Source organism: Elephas maximus, chromosome 17, assembly GCF_024166365.1.
Source record: "Elephas maximus indicus isolate mEleMax1 chromosome 17, mEleMax1 primary haplotype, whole genome shotgun sequence".
Taxonomy (NCBI): domain Eukaryota; kingdom Metazoa; phylum Chordata; class Mammalia; order Proboscidea; family Elephantidae; genus Elephas; species Elephas maximus.
Genome location: NC_064835.1, coordinates 21,827,972 through 21,848,580, shown reverse-complemented (window position 1 = coordinate 21,848,580; position 20,609 = coordinate 21,827,972). Strand labels below are relative to the sequence as shown.

General features: G+C 39.7%; 1 protein-coding gene across 7 annotated transcripts in view; it reads right to left on the bottom strand.

The window, feature by feature from the left end:
• LOC126060634 (von Willebrand factor A domain-containing protein 5A-like) overlaps positions 1-20,609 on the bottom strand; it is a 38,760-nt gene that overhangs the window by 8,643 nt on the left and 9,508 nt on the right. For all 7 annotated transcript variants that reach the window (XM_049856869.1, XM_049856871.1, XM_049856868.1 and 4 more), the window contains 4 exons: positions 2,819-2,933; positions 1,872-2,036; positions 1,482-1,582; positions 1,011-1,264 (listed from right to left, as the gene is read on the bottom strand). In XM_049856869.1, coding sequence (XP_049712826.1) covers positions 1,011-1,264; positions 1,482-1,582; positions 1,872-2,036; positions 2,819-2,933 — 635 coding nt within the window. The remainder of the gene's footprint in view (positions 1-1,010; positions 1,265-1,481; positions 1,583-1,871; positions 2,037-2,818; positions 2,934-20,609) is intronic.

Here is a 20,609-nt window from a genome sequence, read left to right as displayed (position 1 = left end):
CACTCCTTATTCTTTCTTTGATCTGAGTCTTTTCAGATGCTGATTCTGATGCCCAGAATGCTTTTGTTCCTACTCCTTACCAAAACAATCTACCTAACCCTGTAGGTCCCCTTTAAATGTAACCTATTTGGAAGACATCTTTGATTTTCACTCCATCCCCTACTGGGTTTGACACCTAACCTACATGCCCTCACACATCTTGGGTTTACCCATAGTATAGTATTTTTTATACTTCCTTGAAAATCTGTTTATCCATTTGCTGTCCTCACCCTTTCCTCTTCCTCCAACTCATCCCCTAGTCTATCAGGTTCTGCCAAAACCCACTGCTGTCAAGTTGATTCTGACTCATAGTGGCCCTATATCTTAGGGACAGGAAATAAATTTTTTTTTTCACAAATGCATCTGTAATGAGAAGCACAATAATTAATATATAATAAGTGCTAAAATAATTCAACATTTGATGAAATAAAAGTTGCATGAATGATATAGGACTTATCTTGAAGAGCACCCCCAGAACTACCATCATACATTCCCCTTCAGCTGTGGAATACTGTCCAGAGAGTTTTTCACCTGACCCAAACTTTCAAGCGCTTTCTCTCTATAACTAAGCCTGTTTGGTTTATGCCTGACATAGTTGTGGAAATCAACACCCATTTCCTACCACTCTCAGACTGTTCATCAGCCATCTGTGTGATCATTTACCATGTGCATCAAGAGGACAAATCAGCTTCTGATTTAGACAATTTGACTACTCAATGTTTATATATCCTCTCTCTGTATTAATGTTTCCTTGTTTTTGTTTTGTTTTCCCCTTTGATTATTTTGTTGTATATATTCTAGTTACCTAGGACAAAATACTTTCTTAACACTAGCCAGAAATCCTAGATATGGAGGGACAAAGAAAAAAGGGCAATTTAAGGATCTTTTACAACCTTTTCCTTTAAATAATATACTCAGCTCTCCAGACCCTATTATTCATTCTACATGCATTTAAGAGGCATAAAACTTACCACCTCCATAGCATCTTGGCATTGCAGTGACAGCACCCAACAGAACTGGCCTTGGAATATCCCTACAAACCAGCGGCCCCTGAACTGGTTGATTGAGATCCTTGCTGATGGCAATGAAAGCTGTGTGAGAGCTCACGATTCCACACTCAAGGCTAATCTTCAAAACTTCTTTTTTGTCATTTGCTGGAGTCTCTCTGAAGCCCATGTCCTTTAACTGGAGCAAGGACTTGGCAGAAAGGTGGTGAATGGTGAAGCTGAAACGAAAAACTTCCTGTGACTTATGGAAAAACACCCATGTGCCAGTTACTCAGGGCACTCAGATGCTATAGATGGCAGAGGGTGAGAAAAGCCAGATTAGGGGAGGAATAAGATTTGGGTAGGTTACAGGGTAGATATCATTTCAGGGAAGCAGTTGCTTCCCTAAAAAGGAAGAAAGAAAGGAAATAGCAAAGGAAAACTGTAAATTCTCACTTGGCATCAGGCTTGGAATGTAGAGAAAATGTCACCTTATTCTCAAAACTCTTGCCCTGAAGTTTGTACGTGAGGCATACTTCTCCTCTTGTCTCTTTTGGCTACAAATTAGAGAAAAACAGATGTGATAGAAGGAACAGATCACCAAGAGAGAAATCAGAACTGGAGCAGATCCCCAACCCCATTCGTTAAAAAATTCTGACTAAGACCCTGGTAGCCCAGGAAATCAGAGACCTGAAATGATGGGGAAGTGGCTAGACTGGCTCTTCCTGGAAAGTGTGATCTCTTGATGAGATCCAAATCCACCTACTAGCTTTACTGACATTGTCTGGAGCATGATTAAGGAAGCAGCTACTCTCACTAGAGGAACAAGCAACAATGGGAACTCACCGGCATCAGCCCAATTAATTGGGCATAGATGATTAACCTCTGACCCCTAAAGATGACTGACTGCTCTGGGGAAAGCACTTTAGCAGACAGGCCAAGAGGCAAAGACCAGCTTAGTGAGAAGTCCTCTACCACAGGCTGCAGAGAACGCTTCAGGGCCAAAAGAGCCTAGGGGGAGAAAGGAAAAAATAACCCCCAAAAATAACATCAATGATAATTATAACTAGTTGAATATTTATTATGCACCAGGTGCTATGTGGCACAATACATGTTATGCCTAATCCTTAATACTGTACTAGGAGAGGGGCTTATATTACACTTGCTTACACCATGAAGAAGCTAAGACTAAGAGATTTAGTAACATAAATGTAAATGAAGGAAATGTTTGATAAAGGAGACCCCTGGAGAACTAGGAATTAGATAACACATGGCACCCAATGGGAAAGGGGAATTTGGAAACACAATGTAACCAGAGTAGAAAATGTCTTCCCCTTATACATGCTGATCAAATGGCACATCAATTTACCACTCTTCCAATCTATGGGTCATATCAAAATCATTCCTTCCTGTTTTCCTTGTATCCTTTGCTTCGGGGATAGGATATAGGCCCAAAAGAGGTGCTAAAACATAGACCTAGAGTCAATCATGACAATCAAAACTCTCAGCTTCTCTGTCTCTGGTCTCGAGTTCAAAGCCCCCAACTTCTTTCAGCATCTCATCTCTGGGCTCCCAGCTACTAGGACCATATACCATTTTTCCAGAAACTAGGGTGGGGCTCTTTCACACATAAGGTCCAAAAGAGCCCCACTAAGTATACAGCCCAAGGCCCTGGAGATATACAAAAATAAATCCTAGAGTCCTATAGTTGCTGCTGCCCTTGCAGTAGTGTCCACCACCCTGCTTCACGAGGACTCTGACTGATGCCACTGGGCACATGGCCTGCCCCTCACCTTGGACTGCATCCTGTCCTGGGCATTGATAAACTCTGAAGTGCCCCCTGTTGCCCGGGCAATGCCTTTTATCAGGCTAGTAGAAACACCTTCTCCAATACCAAACGAGAAACATCTACAATTGTAAAAGGTTACAGGTTAGAGGCAGGAAATAAAGACAAAAATAATAAAATTAACACATTTAATCCATCCACCTGTGGTCAGCTCATCTTTGACAAAGGACCAAAGTCCATTACATGGGAAAAAGATGGTCTTTTTAGAAGATGGTGCTGACAAAACTGCTTATCTGTAAAAAAATAAAACAGGACCCATACCTCAGGCCATACACAAAGCTAACTCAAAATGGATCAAAAACCTAAATATAAAACCTAAAATGATAAAGATCATGGAAGAAACAACAGGGACTATGCTAAGCCCCTGATATGTGGCATAAATAGAACACCAAACATTACTAAAAATGCACATGCAGCAGAAGATAAATTAGACAAATGGGACCTTCTAAAAGTTAACCAGTTATGCTCATCAAAAGACTTCACCAAAAGAGTAGAAAGAGAACCTACAGACTGGGAAAAAATTTTTGGCTATGACACATCCAACAAGGGTCTAATCTCTAAAATCTACAGAATTCTTCAACACCACAACGACAAAAAGACAAATAATCCAATTAAAAAATGGGCAAAGGATATGAACAGATACTTCACCAGAGAAGACATTCAGGCAGCTAACAGACACATGAAGAAATGCACCAGATCACTGGCCATTAGAAAAATGCGAATCAAAACTACAATGAGATACCCATTGCATCCTGACATTATTGGCACAAATCAAAAAAACAGAAAATAACAAATGCTGGAGACTAGGACTCTTATGCACTGCTGGTGGAAAGGTAAAATGTTACAATCACTATGGAAAATGACATGTGCCTCCTGAAAAACTAGAAATAGAAACACCATATGATCCAGCAATCCTACTCCTAGGAATATATTCTAGAGAAGTAAGAAACATCACATAAATAGATGTATGCACTCCCATGTTCACTGCGGCATTATTCACAATAGCAAAAAGATAGAAACAACATAAGTGTTTATCAACAGATGAATGGATAAACAAATTATGATACATATACACAGTGTAATATTACACAATGATAAAGAACGATGGTGAATCTGTGAAACATCTCACCATATGAATGAATCTGGAGGGCATTATGCCAAGTAAAACAAGTCAATCACAAAAGGACAAATATTATAAGAGACTACTATTATAAAAACCCAAGAAAAGGTTTACACATGGAAAAAAAATAATCTTTAATGATTATAAGGGAGGGGAGGGTTAGGAAGAGGAAATTGCTAACTAGACAGTAGAAAAGTGTTAACTTTGGTAAAGGGAAGGACAACACATAATATAGGGGAAGTCAGTACAACTTGACCAAGGCAAAGCCATAGAAGCTTCTTAAAAAAAAAAAAAAAAAAAACTAGCGTGGAGCGCCTGGTGGATTCAAACTACCGACCCTTTGGTTAGCAGCTGTAGCACTTAACCACTATGCCACCAGGGTTTCCAAGAAGCTTCCTAGATACATCCAGATACCATGAGGAAATGAATTACTAGGGCTGAGGGCTGGGGACCATGGTCTTAGGGGACATCTAGGCCAGTTGGCATAACATAGCTCAAAAAAAAGTTCTATATTCTACTTTGGTGAGTAGCATCTGGGGTCTTAAAAGCTTGTGAGTGGTCCCCTAAGATACATCTATTGGTTTCATCTTCTCCAAAGCAAAGGTAAACGAAGAAAATCAAAGACACAAAGAAAATATCAATCTAAAAGACTAATGGATCACATGAGCCACAGCTTCCACTGGCCTGCACCTTAAAGAACTACACTGGTGCCCAGCTACAACTACCAAAGGCTTTGACAGGGATCACAATAGAGGGTCCCAGACAGACCAGTAGAAAAACGCAGAACAAAATTCAAATTCACAAAAAAAGACCAGACTTACTGGTCTGAAAGAGACTGGAAGAACTCCCAAGCCTATGGCCCCACACACCCTGCTAACTCAGAACTGAAGCCACTCCTGAAATCTGCCTTTCAGCCAAAGATTAGATAGGCCTATAAAATGAACAACAGCACGCATGAAGAACGTCCTTCTTAGTTCAATAAAGTATACCAGACCAAATGGCAACACTTGTCTGAAAGCAAAGATGAAAAGGCAGGAAGAGACACGGAAACTGGATGAATGGACACGGGGAACCCAGGGTGGGATGAGGAGAGTGCTGACACATTACGGAGATTGCAACTTATGTCACAAAACAATTTGTATTATTAGTTTTTGAATGAGAAACTAATTTTCACTGTAAACTTTCACCTAAAGCACAATAAAATTAAAAAACAAAAAAGGGATTAAGCAAAGGTGTAAAATGTCGACAACTCATGGACCCATGAGTATCCATTGTTCTATTCTTGCAATGCCACTGAAGGTTTAAACTTTTTTTTTTTTTTTTTTTTTTTTATAATAACTTTTATTAAGCTTCAAGTGAACGTTTACAAATCCAATCAGTCTGTCACATATAAGTTTACATACATCTCACTCCCTACTCCCACTTACTCTCCCCGTCTTGAGTCAGCCCTTTCAGTCTCTCCTTTCTTGACAATTTTGCCGGCTTCCCTCTCTCTCTATCCTCCCATCCCCCCTCCAGACAAGAGTTGCCAACACAATCTCAAGTGTACACCTGATATAATTAGCTCACTCTTCATCAGCGTCTCTCTCCCACCCGCTGACCAGTCCCTTTCATGTCTGATGAGTTGTCTTCAGGGATGGTTCCTGTCCTGTGTCAACAGAAGGTCTGGAGAGCATGGCCGCCGGGATTCCTCCAGTCTCAGTCAGACCATTAAGTTTGGTCTTCTTATGAGAATTTGGGGTCTGCATCCCACTGCTCTCCTGCTCCCTCAGGGGTCCTCTGCTGAGCTCCCTGTCAGGGCAGTCATCGATTGTGGCCGGGCACCAACTAGTTCTTCTGGTCTCGGGATGATGTAGGTCTCTTGTTCATGTGGCCCTTTCTGTCTCTTGGGCTCTTAGTTGTCATGTGGGCTTGGTGTTCTTCATTTTCCTTTGCTCCAGGTGGGTTGAGACCAATTGCTGCATCTTAGATGGCTGCTTGTTAGCATTTAAGACCCCAGACGCCACATTTCAAAGTGGGATGCAGAATGATTTCATAATAGAATTATTTTGCCAATTGACTTAGAAGTCCCCGCAAACCATGTTCCCCAGACCCCCGCGCTTGCTCCGCTGAGCTTTGAAGCATTCATTTTATCCCGGAAACTTCTTTGCTTTTGGTCCAGTCCAATTGAGCTGACCTTCCATGTATTGAGTGTTGTCTTTCCCTTCACCTAAAGCAGTTCTTATCTACTGATTAATCAATAAAAAAAACCCTCTCCCACCCTCCCTCCCTCCCCCTCTCGTAACCACAAAAGTATGTGTTCTTCTCAGGTTTACTATTTCTCAAGATCTTATAATAGTGGTCTTATACAGTATTTGTCCTTTTGCCTCTGACTCATTTCGCTCAGCATAATGCCTTCCAGGTTCCTCCATGTTATGAAATGTTTCAGAGATTCGTCACTGTTCTTTATCGATGCGTAGTATTCCATTGTGTGAATATACCACAATTTATTTACCCATTCATCCGTTGATGGACACCTTGGTTGCTTCCAACTTTTTGCTATTGTAAACAGAGCTGCAATAAACATGGGTGTGCATATATCTGTTTGTATGAAGGCTCTTGTATCTCTAGGGTATATTCCGAGGAGTGGGATTTCTGGGTTGTATGGTAGTTCTATTTCTAACTGTTTAAGATAACGCCAGATAGATTTCCAAAGTGGTTGTACCATTTTACATTCCCACCAGCAGTGTATGAGAGTTCCAATCTCTCCGCAGCCTCTCCAACATTTATTATTTTGTGTTTTTTGGATTAATGCCAGCCTTGCTGGTGTGAGATGGAATCTCATCGTAGTTTTAATTTGCATTTCTCTAATGGCTAATGATCGAGAGCATTTTCTCATGTATCTGTTGGCTGCCTGAATATCTTCTTTAGAGAAATGTGTGTTCATATCCTTTGCCCACTTCTTGATTGGGTTGTTTGTCTTTTTGTGGTTGAGTTTTGACAGAATCATGTAGATTTTAGAGATCAGGCGCTGGTCGGAGATGTCATAGCTGAAAATTCTTTCCCAATCTGTAGGTGGTCTTCTTACTCTTTTGGTGAAGTCTTTAGATGAGCATAGGTATTTGATTTTTAGGAGCTCCCAGTTATCGGGTTTCTCTTCATCATTTTTGGTAATGTTTTGTATTCTGTTTATACCTTGTATTAGGGCTCCTAGGGTTGTCCCAATTTTTTCTTCCATGATCTTTATCGTTTTAGTCTTTATGTTTAGGTCTTTGATCCACTTGGAGTTAGTTTTTGTGCATGGTGTGAGGTATGGGTCCTGTTTCATTTTTTTGCAAATGGATATCCAGTTATGCCAGCACCATTTGTTAAAAAGGCTGTCTTTTCCCCAGTTAATTGACACTGGTCCTTTGTCAAATATCAGCTGCTCATACGTGGATGGATCTATGTCTGGGTTCTCAATTCTGTTCCATTGGTCTATGTGTCTGTTGTTGTACCAATACCAGGCTGTTTTGACTACTGTGGCTGTATAATAGGTTCTGAAGTCAGGTAAGGTGAGGCCTCCCACTTTCTTCTTCTTTTTCAGTAGTGCTTTGCTTATCCGGGGCTTCTTTCCCTTCCATATGAAATTGGTGATTTGTTTCTCTATCCCCTTAAAATATGACATTGGAATTTGGATCGGAAGTGCGTTAAATGTATAGATGGCTTTTGGTAGAATAGACATTTTTACTATGTTAAGTCTTCCTATCCATGAGCAAGGTATGTTTTTCCACTTAAGTATGTCCTTTTGAATTTCTTGTAGTAGAGCTTTGTAGTTTTCTTTGTATAGGTCTTTTACATCCTTGGTAAGATTTATTCCTAAGTATCTTATCTTCTTGGGGGCTACCGTGAATGGTATTGATTTGGTTATTTCCTCTTCGGTGTTCTTTTTGTTGATGTAGAGGAATCCAAGTGATTTTTGTATGTTTATTTTATAACCTGAGACTCTGCCAAACTCTTCTATTAGTTTCAGTAGTTTTCTGGAGGATTCCTTAGGGTTTTCTGTGTATATAATCATGTCATCTGCAAATAGTGATAACTTTACTTCCTCCTTGCCAATCCGGATACCTTTTATTTCTTTGTCTAGCCTGATTGCCCTGGCTAAGACTTCCAACACGATGTTGAATAAGAGCGGTGATAAAGGGCATCCTTGTCTGGTTCCCGTTCTCAAGGGAAATGCTTTCAGGTTCTCTCCATTTAGAGTGATATTGGCTGTTGGCTTTGCATAGATGCCCTTTATTATGTTGAGGAATTTTCCTTCAATTCCTATTTTGGTAAGAGTTTTTATCATAAATGGGTGTTGGACTTTGTCAAATGCCTTTTCTGCATCAATTGATAAGATCATGTGGTTTTTGTCTTTTGTTTTATTTATGTGATGGATTACATTAATGGTTTTTCTGATATTAAACCAGCCTTGCATACCTGGTATAAATCCCACTTGATCAGGGTGAATTATTTTTTTGATGTGTTGTTGGATTCTATTGGCTAGAATTTTGTTGAGGATTTTTGCATCAATGTTCATGAGGGATATAGGTCTATAATTTTCTTTTTTTGTAATGTCTTTACCTGGTTTTGGTATCAGGGAGATGGTGGCTTCATAGAATGAGTTGGGTAGTATTCCGTCATTTTCTATGCTTTGGAATACCTTTAGTAGTAGTGGTGTTAACTCTTCTCTGAAAATTTGGTAGAACTCTGCAGTGAAGCCGTCCGGGCCAGGACTTTTTTTTGTTGGGAGTTTTTTGATTACCGTTTCAATCTCTTTTTTTGTTATGGGTCTATTTAGTTGTTCTGCTTCTGAATGTGTTAGTTTAGGTAGGTAGTGTTTTTCAAGGAATTCATCCATTTCTTCTAGGTTTGCAAATTTGTCAGAGTACAATTTTTCATAATAATCTGAAATGATTCTTTTAACTTCATTTGGTTCTGTTGTGATGTGGTCCTTCTCATTTCTTATTCGGGTTATTTGTTTCCTTTCCTGTATTTCTTTAGTCAGTCTAGCCAATGGTTTATCAATTTTGTTAATTTTTTCAAAGAACCAGCTTTTGGCTTTGTTAATTCTTTCAATTGTTTTTCTGTTCTCTAATTCATTTAGTTCAGCTCTAATTTTTATTATTTGTTTTCTTCTGGTGCCTGATGGATTCTTTTGTTGCTCACTTTCTATTTGTTCAAGTTGTAGGGACATTTCTCTGATTTTGGCTCTTTCTTCTTTTTGTATGTGTGCATTTATTGATATAAATTGGCCTCTGAGCACTGCTTTTGCTGTGTCCCAGAGGTTTTGATAGGAAGTATTTTCATTCTCGTTGCTTTCTATGAATTTCCTTATTCCCTCCTTGATGTCTTCTATAACCCAGTCTTTTTTCAGGAGGGTATTGTTCATTTTCCAAGTATTTGATTTCTTTTCCCTCGTTCTTCTGTTATTGATCTCTAGTTTTATTGCCTTGTGGTCTGAGAAGATGCTTTGTAATATTTCGATGTTTTGGACTCTGCAAAGGTTTGTTTTATGACCTAATATGTGGTCTATTCTAGAGAATGTTCCATGTGCGCTAGAAAAAAAAGTATATTTTGCAGCAGTTGGGTGGAGAGTTCTGTATAAGTCAATGAGGTCAAGTTGGTTGATTGTTGTAATTAGATCTTCCGTGTCTCTGTTGAGCTTCTTACTGGATGTCCTGTCCTTCTCCGAAAGGGGTGTGTTGAAGTCTCCTACTATAATTGTGGAGGTATCTATCTCGCTTTTCAGTTCTGTTAAAATTTGATTTATATATCTTGCAGCCCTGTCATTGGGTGCGTAAATATTTAATATGGTTATGTCTTCCTGATCAATTGTCCCTTTTATCATTATATAGTGTCCTTCTTTATCCTTTGTGGTGGATTTAAGTCTAAAGTCTATTTTGTCAGAAATTAATATTGCTACTCCTCTTCTTTTTTGCTTATTGTTTGCTTGATATACTTTTTTCCATCCTTTGAGTTTTAGTTTGTTTGTGTCTCTAAGTCTAAGGTGTGTCTCTTGTAGGCAGCATATAGATGGATCGTGTTTCTTTATCCAGTCTGTGACTCTCTGTCTCTTTATTGGTGCATTTAGTCCATTTACATTCAGGGTAATTATAGATAAATAAGTTTTTAGTGCTGTCATTTTGATGCCTTTTTATGTGTGTTGTTGACAATTTCATTTTTCCACATACTTTTTTGTGCTGAGGCGTTTTTCTTAGTAAATTGTGAGATCCTCACTTTCATAGTGTTTGACTTTATGTTAGTTGAGTCGTTACGTTTTTCTTGGTTTTTGTCTTGAGTTATAGAGTTGTTATACCTTTTTGTGGTTACCTCATTATATACCCCTATTTTTCTAAGTAAAAACCTAACTTGTATTGTTCTATATCGCCTTGTATCACTCTCCATATGGCAGTTCAATGCCTCCTGTATTTAGTCCCTCTTTTTGATTATTGTGATCTTTTACCTATTGACTTCCATGATTCCCTGTTATGTGTATTTTTTTTTTAATTAATCTTAATTTGTTTGTTTTTGTGATTTCCCTATTTGAGTTGATATCAGGACGTTCTGTTTTGTGACCTTGTGTTGTGCTGATATCTGATATTATTGGTTCTCTGACCAAACAATATCCTTTAGTATTTCTTGTAGCTTTGGTTTGGTTTTTGCAAATTCTCTAAACTTGTGTTTGTCTGTAAATATCTTAATTTCGCCTTCATATTTCAGAGAGAGTTTTGCTGGATATATGATCCTTGGTTGGCAGTTCTTCTCCTTCAGTGTTCTGTATATGTCGTCCCATTCCCTTCTTGCCTGCATGGTTTCTGCTGAGTAGTCAGAACATATTCTTATTGATTCTCCCTTGAAGGAAACCTTTCTTTTCTCCCTGGCTGCTTTTAAAATTTTCTGTTTATCTTTGGTTTTGGTGAGTTTGATGATAATATGTCTTGGTGTTTTTCTTTTTGGATCAATCTTAAATGGGGTTCGATGAGCATCTTGGATAGATATCCTTTCGTCTTTCATGATGTCAGGGAAGTTTTCTGTCAGAAGTTCTTCAACTATTTTCTCTGTGTTTTCTGTCCCCCCTCCCTGTTCTGGGACTCCAATCACCCGCAGGTTATCCTTCTTGATAGAGTCCCACATAATTCTTAGGGTTTCTTCATTTTTTTTAATTCTTTTATCTGATTTTTTTTCAGCTATGTTGGTGTTGATTCCCTGGTCCTCCAGATGTCCCAGTCTGCATTCTAATTGCTCGAGTCTGCTCCTCTGACTTCCTAGTGTGTTGTCTAATTCTGTTATTTTATTGTTAATCTTTTGGATTTCTACATGTTGTCTCTCTATGGATTCTTGCAACTTATTAATTTTTCCAGTATGTTCTTGAATAATCTTTTTGAGTTCTTCAACAGTTTTATCAGTGTGTTCCTTGGCTTTTTCTGCAGATATCCTAATTTCATTTGTGATATCATTAAGCATTCTGTAAATTAGTTTTTTATATTCTGTATCTGATAATTCCAAAATTGTATCTTCATTTGGGAAAGATTTTGATTCTTTTGTTTGGGGGGTTGGAGAAGCTGTCACGGTCTGCTTCTTTAAGTGGTTTGATATGGATTGTTGTCTCCGAGCCATCACTGGGAAACTAGTTTTTCCAGAAAATCCGCTAAAAAAAAACTGCAGTCAGATCCCTATCAGAGTTCTCCCTCTGGCTCAGGCTATTCAGATGTTAATGAAGCCGCCTGGGGAGGGTGGGGGAGGGAACAGAGAGATAGGAGAGTAGCACCTCAGAATATAGCCAGAGTTGCTTGTCTTGCTTGGAATGACTCTTATATCTGAGATTCCCGCGGGCGCGTCGCCTATGTGTGCTGTCTGTGTGGAGATTGCCCCCGGGGGGTCTAGCCCACTGGAGTCACGGTCAGATCCTCCGCTTCCAGCCCCACGCCCAGCGTCAAGGCTCCCCTACTGGGACGGTGCACTCTCGACTCCAAAATCAGTCGCTGCCTCCCGGGGACTTCTCGTCCCTCCAGCCACGTGGCCGTGCCGCCCCCGTGAACCAGGTGGGCCCCCTCCCGGGGTTAGTTCAGATGGGTGGAGTAGCTCCCCGTGCTTGTGCCGCGACCGAGTGTCCCGGCTGGAACGCTGTTCTCCCCGCTCCAATACCAGTCGCTGCCTCCCGGGGACTTCTCCTACCGGCTGCGTCCCACGCCGCCCGCGCGACCCGGATGGTCACCTTCCCGGGGTTAGTTCAGGGGGTGGAGCAACTCTCCGTGTTTATGGCGTACCTGCGTGCAGTCCAAATCCCTAACTGGTATGCTGGCTCCAGGCTCTGGAAACAATCGCTGCTTCCCCGTATTAGTTCGTTCTCCGTCTCTAAATCTGTGTTTGTTGTTCAGGGTTCGTAGATTGTTATGTATGTGATCGATTCACTTGTTTTTCCGTGTCTTTGTTGTAAGAGGGATCCGAGGTAGCGTCTGCCTAGTCCGCCATCTTGGCTCCGCCACTGAAGGTTTAAACTTTTCAGATAAAATACCGGGGACAAACATTATTCAGTGCAATTAAGAAAAAGATAAATGAAAAGACAAACCCTGTAAATAGACTGACTTATTCAATATAGTAAATACTGAATTCTCTCATAACTGCTCTATAAGTCAGTGTAATTCTAATCAAAGTCGCAAATTTTATTTTTAAATAATTTTTATTGTGCTTTAAGTGAAAGTTTACAAATCAAGTCAGTCTCTCACACAAAAACCCATATACACCTTGCTACGCATTCCCAATTACTCTCCCCCTAATGAGACAGCCTGCTCTCTCCCTCCACTCTCTCTTTTCCTGTCCTTTTCGCCAGCTTGTAATCCCCTCCACCCTCTCATCTCCCCTCCAGGCAGGAGATGCCAACATAGCCTCAAGTGTCCACCTGATCCAAGAAGCTCACTCCTCACCAGCATCCCTCTCCAACCCATTGTCCAGTCTAACCCATGTCTGAAGAGTTGGCTTTAGGAATGGTTCCTGTCCTGGGGCAACAGAGGGTCTGGGGACCATGACCACCGGGGTCCTTCTAGTCTCAGTCAGACCATTAAGTCTGGTCTTATGAGAATTTGGGGTCTGCATCCCACTGCTCTCCTGCTCCCTCAGGGGTTCTCTGTTGTGTTCACTGACAGGGCAGTCATCGGTAATAGCTGGGCACCATCTAGTTCCTCTGGTTTCAGGATGATGTAGTCTCTGGTTCATGTGGCCCTTTCTGTCTCTTGGGCTCGTAATCACCTTGTGTCATTGGAGTTCTTCATTCTCCTTTGATCCAGGTGGGTTGAGACCAATTGATGCATCTTAGATGGCTGCTTGCTAGCGTTTAAGATCCCAGATGCCACTCTTCGAAGTGGGATGCAGAATGTATTCTTAACAGATTTTATTATGCCAATTGACTTAGATGTCCCCTGAAACCATGGTCCCCAGACTCCTGCCCATGCTACGCTGGCCTTGAAAGCATTCAGTTTATTCAGGAAACTTCTTTGCTTTTGGTTTAGTCCAATTGTGCTGATCTCCCCTGTATTGTGTGCTGTCTTTCCCTTCACCTAAAGTAATTCTTATCTACTATCTAATTTAGTGAATACCCCTCTCCCGTCCTTCCTCCCTTCCCCCTCTCATAACCACAAAAGAATGTTTTCTTCTCAGTTTAAACTATTTCTCAAGTCCTTATAATAGTGGTCTTATACCATATTTGTCCTTTTGCAACTAATTTCACTCAGCATGCCTGCCAGGTTCCTCCATGTTATGAAATGTTTCACAGATTCCTCAGTTCTTTATCAATGCGCAGTATTCCATTGTGTCAATATACCATAATTTATTTATCCATTCATCCATTGATGGGCACCTTGGTTGCTTTCATGTTTTTACTATTGTAAACAGTGCTGCAATAAACATGGGTGTGCATAGGCTCTTATTTCTCTAGGATATATTCCAAGGAGTGGGATTGCTGGATCCTATCGTAGTTCTATTTCCAACTTTTTAAGGAAGCGCCAAATCGATTTCCAAAGTGGTTGTATCATTTGACATTCCCACCAGCAGTGTAAAAGTGTTCCAGTCTCTCCACAGCCTCTCCAGCATTTATTATCATGTGTTTTTTGGATTAATGCCAGCCTTGTTGGAGCGAGATGAAATCTCATTGTAGTTTTGATCTGCATTTCTCCAATGGCTAATGATCGAGAGCATTCCCTCATACATCTGTTAGCTACCTGAATGTCTTCTTTAGTGAAGTGTCTATTCATATCTTTTGCCCATTTTTTAATTGGGTTATTTGTCTTTTTGCAGTTGAGTTTTTGCAGTATCATGTAGATTTTAGAGATCAGGCGCTGATCAGAAATGTCATAGCTAAAAACTTTGTCCCAGTCTGTAGGCAGTCTTTTTACTCTTTTGGTGAAGTCTTTGGATGAGCATAAGTGTTGGATTTTTAGGAGCTCCCAGTTATCTAGTTTTTCTATGTTTTCTATACTGTTTATGCCATGTATTAGGGCTAACGTTGTCCCTATTTTTTCTTCCGTGATCTTTATCATTTTAGATTTCATATTTAGGTCTTTGATCCATTTTGAGTTAGTTTTTGTGCATGGAGTGAGGTATGGGTCTTGTTTCATTTTTTTGCAGATGGATATCCAGTTATGCCAGCACCATTTGTTAAAAAGACTGCCTTTTCCCCATTTAACTGTTTTGGGGCCTTTGTGAAATATCAACTGCTCATATGTGGATGGATTTATGTCTGGATCCTCAATTCTGTTCCATTGGTCCATGTATCTGTTGTTGTACCAGTACCAGGCTGTATTGACTACTGCGGTGGGATAATAGGCTCTAAAATCAGGTAAAGTAAGGCCTCCCACTTTGTTCTTCTTTTTCAGTAATGCCTTATTTATCCGGGGCCTCTTTCCCTTCCATATGAAGTTGGTGATTTGTTTCTCCATCTCATTAAAGGATGTCCTTGGGATTTGGATCGGAATTGCATTAAATACGTAGATCGCTTTTGGTAGAATAGACATTTTTATAATGTTACATTTTCCTATCCATGAGCAAGGTATGTTCTTCCACTTTTGTAAGTCTCTTTTGGTTTCTTACAGAAGTGTACTGTAGTTTTCTTTGTATAAGTCTTTTACATCTCTGGTAAGATTTATTCCTAAGTATTTTATCTTCTTGGGGCCTACTGTACATGGCATTGATTTGGTGATTTTCTCTTTGATGTTCTTTTCATTGGTGTAGAGGAATCCAACTGATTCTTGTATGTTTATCTTGTATCTCAATACTCTGCTGAACTCTTCTATTAGTTTCAGTAGTTTTCTGGAGGATTGCTTAGGATTTTCTGTGTATAAGATCATGTCATCTGCAAATAGAAATACTTTTACTTCTTCCTTGCCAATCTGGATGCCCTTTATTTCTTTATCTAGCCTAATTGCTCTGGCTAGGACTTCCAACACAATGTTGAATACGAGCGGTGATAAAGGGAATCCTTGTCTGGTTTCCGATCTCAATGGGAATGTTTTCAGGCTCTCTTCATTTAGGGTGATGTTGGCTGTTGGCTTTGTATAAATGCCCATTACTATGTTGAGAAATTTTCCTTCTATTCCTATTTTGCTGAGTTTTTATCATGAATGAGTGTTGAACTTTGTCAAATGCCTTTTCTGCATCAATTGATAAAATCATGTGATTCTTGTCTTTTGTTTTATTTATGGGGTGGATTACATTAATTGTTTTTCTAATGTTGAACCATCCCTGCATACCTGGTATGAATCCCAGTTGGTCTTGGTGAATTTTATTTTGATATATTGTTGAATTCTATTCCCTAGAATTTTGTTGAGGATTTTTGCATCTACATTCATGAGGGATATAAGTTTATAATCTTCTTTTCTTGTGGTGTCTTTACCTGGTTTTGGTATCAGGGATATGGTGGCTTCATAGAATGAGTTTGGTCGTATTCCATCCTCTTCTATGCTCTGAAATGCCTTTAGTAGTAGTGGTGTTAACTCCTCTCTGAATGTTTGTTAGAACTCTGCAGTGAAGCTGTCCGGACCAGGGCTTTTTTTTGTTGGGAGTTTTTTGATTACCTTTTCAATCTCTTCTTTTGCTATGGGTCTATTCAGTTGTTCTACCTCTGTTTGTGTTAGTTTAGGTAGGTAGTGTGTTTCTAGGAATTCATCCATTTCTTCTCGGTTTTCAAATTTGAGTATAGTTTTTCGTAATAATATGATATGATTCTTTTAATTTCAGTTGGGTCTGTTGTAATATCGCCCATCTCATTTCTTATTCAGGTTATTTGCTTCCTCTCCTGTTTTTCTTTTGTCAGTTTGGCCAATGGTTTATCAATTTTGTTGATTTTTTCAGTAAACCAGCTTTTGGTCTTGTAATTCTTTCAATTGTTTTTCTGTTTTCTATTTCATTTAGTTCAGCTCTAATTGTTTTTTTTTTTTTTTTTCCTTCTGGTGCTTATGGGTTTCTTTTGTTGTTCTCTTTCTATTTGTTCAAGTTGTAGGGATAGTTCTTTGATTTTGGCCCTTTCTTCTTTTTGGATGTGTGCATTTACTGATATAAATTGGCCTCTGAGCACCACTTTTGCTGTGTCCCAAAGATTCTGATAGGAAGTGTTTTCAATCTCATTGGATTCTATGAATTTCTTTATTCCATCCTTAATGTCTTCTCTAATCCATTCTTTTTTGAGCAGGGTATTGTTCAGTTTCCAAGTGTTTGATTTCTTTTCTCTGCTTTTCTTGTTATTGATTTCCACTTTTATGGCCTTATGGTCAGAGAAGATGCTTTGTAATACTTCAGTGTTTTGGATTCTGCTAAGGCTTGCTTTATGACCTAATATGTGGCCTATTCTAGAGAATGTTCCATGCGTACTAGAAAAGAAAGTAGAGTTGGTTGCTGTTGGGTGGAGTGTTCTGTATATATCTACAAAGTCAAGTTGGCTGATTGCGGCATTTAGATCTTCTGTGTCTTTATTGAGTTTCTTTTTGGATGTCCTCTCCTTCATAGAAAGTGGTGTGTTGAAATCTCCTACTATTATTGTGGAGCTGTCTATCTCACTTTTCAATGCTGATAGAGTTTGTTTTATGTATCTTGGAGCCCTGTCATTGGGTGTATAAGTATTTAATATGGTTATATCTTCTTGGTGTATTGTCCCTTTAATCATCATATAGTGTCCTTCTTTATCCTCTCTGATGGATTTAACTTTAAAGTCTATTTTGTCAGAAATTAATATTGCCACTTGTGCTCTTTTTGATTGTTGTTTGCTTGATATATTTTTTCCATCCTTTGAGTTTTAGTTTGTGTCTCTAAGTCTAAGGTGTGTCTCTTGTAGGCAGCATATGGACGGATCTTGTTGTTTAATCCATTCTGCCACTCTCTGTCTCTTTATTGGTGCATTTAGTCCATTTACATTCAGGGTAATTATGGATAGGTATGAATTTAGTGCTATCATTTTGATGTCTTTTTGTGTGTGTGTGTTCACAGCTTCTTTTTCCCACTTGATTTTATGTGCTGAGTAGATTTTCTTTGTATATTGTCCTTTCCTCATATTTGTTGTTGTTGCTGAGTCTGTTTCTGTTGAGTCTGTGTTTTTCCCTTGTATTTTATTTTGATTATTTTGATGAGTAGGATAATTTGTCTCCTTTGTGGTTATCTTATTATTTACCCCTATTTTTCTAAATTTATAACTTTTATTTATTTGTATTGCTGTATCTTCTTCTCCATGTGGAAGGTGTATGATTACATTTCTTAGTCTCTCTATATTATTCTAATGTTGTCTTCTTTTATATAATAACAGCGCCGTTACCCTGTGTTGGGCTTTTTTTTTTTTAATCTTGGTTTGCTTTTTTTTTGGATTTCCCCATCTGGGTTGACTTCTGGTTGCTCTCCCTGGAGTTCTAGTCTTGGGTTGATACCTGATATTATTGATTTTCTAACCAAAGAACTCCCTTTAGTATTTCTTGTAGTTTTGGTTTGGTTTTTATGAATTCCCTCAACTTGTGTTTATCTGGAAATGTCTTAATTTCACCTTCATATGTAAGAGACAGTTTTGATGGATATATGATTCTTGGCAGGCAATTTTTTTCCTTCAGTTTTTTAAACGTGTCATCCTATTGCCTTCTTGCCTGCATGGTTTCTGCCAAGTAGTCTGAGCTTATTCTTATTGGCTCTCCTTTGTAGGTGACTTTTCGTTTATCCCTCACTGCCGTTATAATTCTCTCTTTATCTTTGGTTTTGACAAGCTTGATTATAATGTCTTGGTGACTTTCTTTTAAGATCTACCTTATGTGGAGTTCAATGAGCATCTTGGATAGATATCTTCACTTCTTTCACAATATCAGGGAAGTTTTCTGCCAACAAACCCTCAAAAATTTTCTCTGTATTTTCTGTTATCCCTTCCTGTTCTGGTACTCCAATCACTTGTAGGTTATTTCTCTTGATAGAGTCCCACATGATTCTTAAGGTTTCTTCATTTTTTTTAATTCTTTTATCTGATTTTTCTTCAAATATATTAGTGCCAAGTGATTTATCTTCAAGTTCAGAAATTCTAGCTTCTACTTGCTCAATTCTGCTCCTCTGACTTTCTATTGAGTTGTCTAATTCTGTAATTTTATTGTTAACCTTCTGAATTTCTGATTGCTGTCTATCTATGGATTTTTCCAGCTTATTAAACTTTTCATTATGTTCCTGAAAAATCTTTCTGATTTCTTCAGTTGCTTTATCTGTGTGCTCCTTGGCTTGTTCTGCGTATTACCTCATTTCCTTCCTGATGTCTTGAAGGGTTCTGTATATTAAACTTTTGTATTCTGCATCTGGTAATTCCAGGAATGCACTTTCATCTAAAAAATCCCTAGATTCTTTGTTTTGAAAGCCTGTTGAGGTGATCATGGCCTGTTTCTTTATGTGGCTTGATATTGACTATTGTCTCCGAGCCATCTATAAGTTATTGTATTAGTTTATGCTTGCTTACTGTGTCATAGCTACTTGCTTTGTTTTGTTTTGGTAGACCCCTATGGGTTGCTTGAGTGAGCTGGCTTGTTTATTTTTGCCTTTGGAGCTCTGGTGTCCTGTCCCCAGCTGGCTAGATCTGTTATCAGGTATATCAGCCTAGGAGTCCATTCAGTTTTCTTGTATGAATTCAGCTCAGGTTTCCAGGTAGCTGATATCAAGTGTGTGGTACAGGCTCTGTCCTACAGTCTTAGAAGAGCAGGGGTGGTTGGCATATATACCCGTATCAGATTGCAGCAGGGGGTCATGTTCTGAACAAGGCAGGGGGCTGAGAACTGACCCCCAAGTGTCTCTGAGGAAATCACGTCTCTGTTCCCTAGAGTGTGCTGGTGGGTGGGCTCTGCAGAGGGACCATGGGCACCCAAAGTTTTTGTTGTAAGAACTGAGAGGTACCAGTTATCCCTGGACCCCTGTTGCAGGTGGCTGGGCAACCCATGTGGAGCCACCAGTCCTTAGGTCCCTGTTGTGGGTAGGTGAGGACCTTGTTTAATAGGCAAAGCAATGTCAAACGTCAAACACCCACCTCGCCATCGCACTGCTGAAATGGCTTTGGAGTTTGCCAACAAGGGCCTATTCTCCTGAAATAGGCCCACACGGTCCATGCAGAAGGGAAAGGTGCTCAAGGTCCACGGACGGTTTATGCCTGGACAGGAGCTGCTTCTGTCCTGAGCTCCCCCAGTTAATGGAGCTAGCAAGTTATCTTTTCCACCCAGTTGCAAATTTTTTCCTTCCCCAAGGCCGGTAGGACAGTTCCAGGTGCTCACCAGGGTCTATCTCAGGCCCAGGGATTCAGCCGCTGAAGTTGGCTTGGGGGTGGTGGTGGGGGGGACACAGTAAAATATACTTAAGCACTTAGCTTTTGCCAAGAGCGCCCTCCTCCTTAGGTTCTGGAGGTGTGAATGGGCTGTGTGGCTGGCTGCTTCTCCCTGAGGAAACTGCGGCCGAATGCTAGGACCAGCCTGCTGCTGCCTCCACCGCCGCTCTAGGAATAGTGCCTGAGGGCTCCCTGGGATTCAGGTCCGGTAACTCCTCTCCGCTTCTGAACGGTCTCTTCCTTCCCCTGCCCCTCAGTTCATTGTCTAAGCTTGCCTTTGATGCTCAGGCCTCCCAGCTTGTCACAAATACACTCGTTTCCCTTGTTTTTTCAGGTCTTTGTTGTAAAGAGGGTTCGATGGAAGCGTCTGTCTATTCTGCCATCTTGGCTCTGCCCCTCAAGTTTTTTTTTTTAAGTAGAAATTGACAAGCTAATTCTAAAATACTGTATCAGAAATAAACAGCTTCTCATAAAGCTACATTAATTTAGATGATGAAGTACTGGCACAAGTCTAGATAAATAGACCAAAGGAATGGAACGGGGGATCCAGAAGCAATACCCACGTGCGTGGATACTTATCTGTGACATGGATTGTACTGCACATCATGAGAAAAGGACAGACTCTTCAATGAATGGTACAGGCTCAATGTGATAGCCACATGGAAAAAAAAAAAAATGTAACCTGACTTCTAGTGTACAAAAATAAATCCCAGCTCCACTGCACATCCAGATGTGAAAAAAAAAAATAACTAAACTTCTAGAAAATAACAAAGGAAACTATTTGCATGACCTTGGGTACAGAAATAT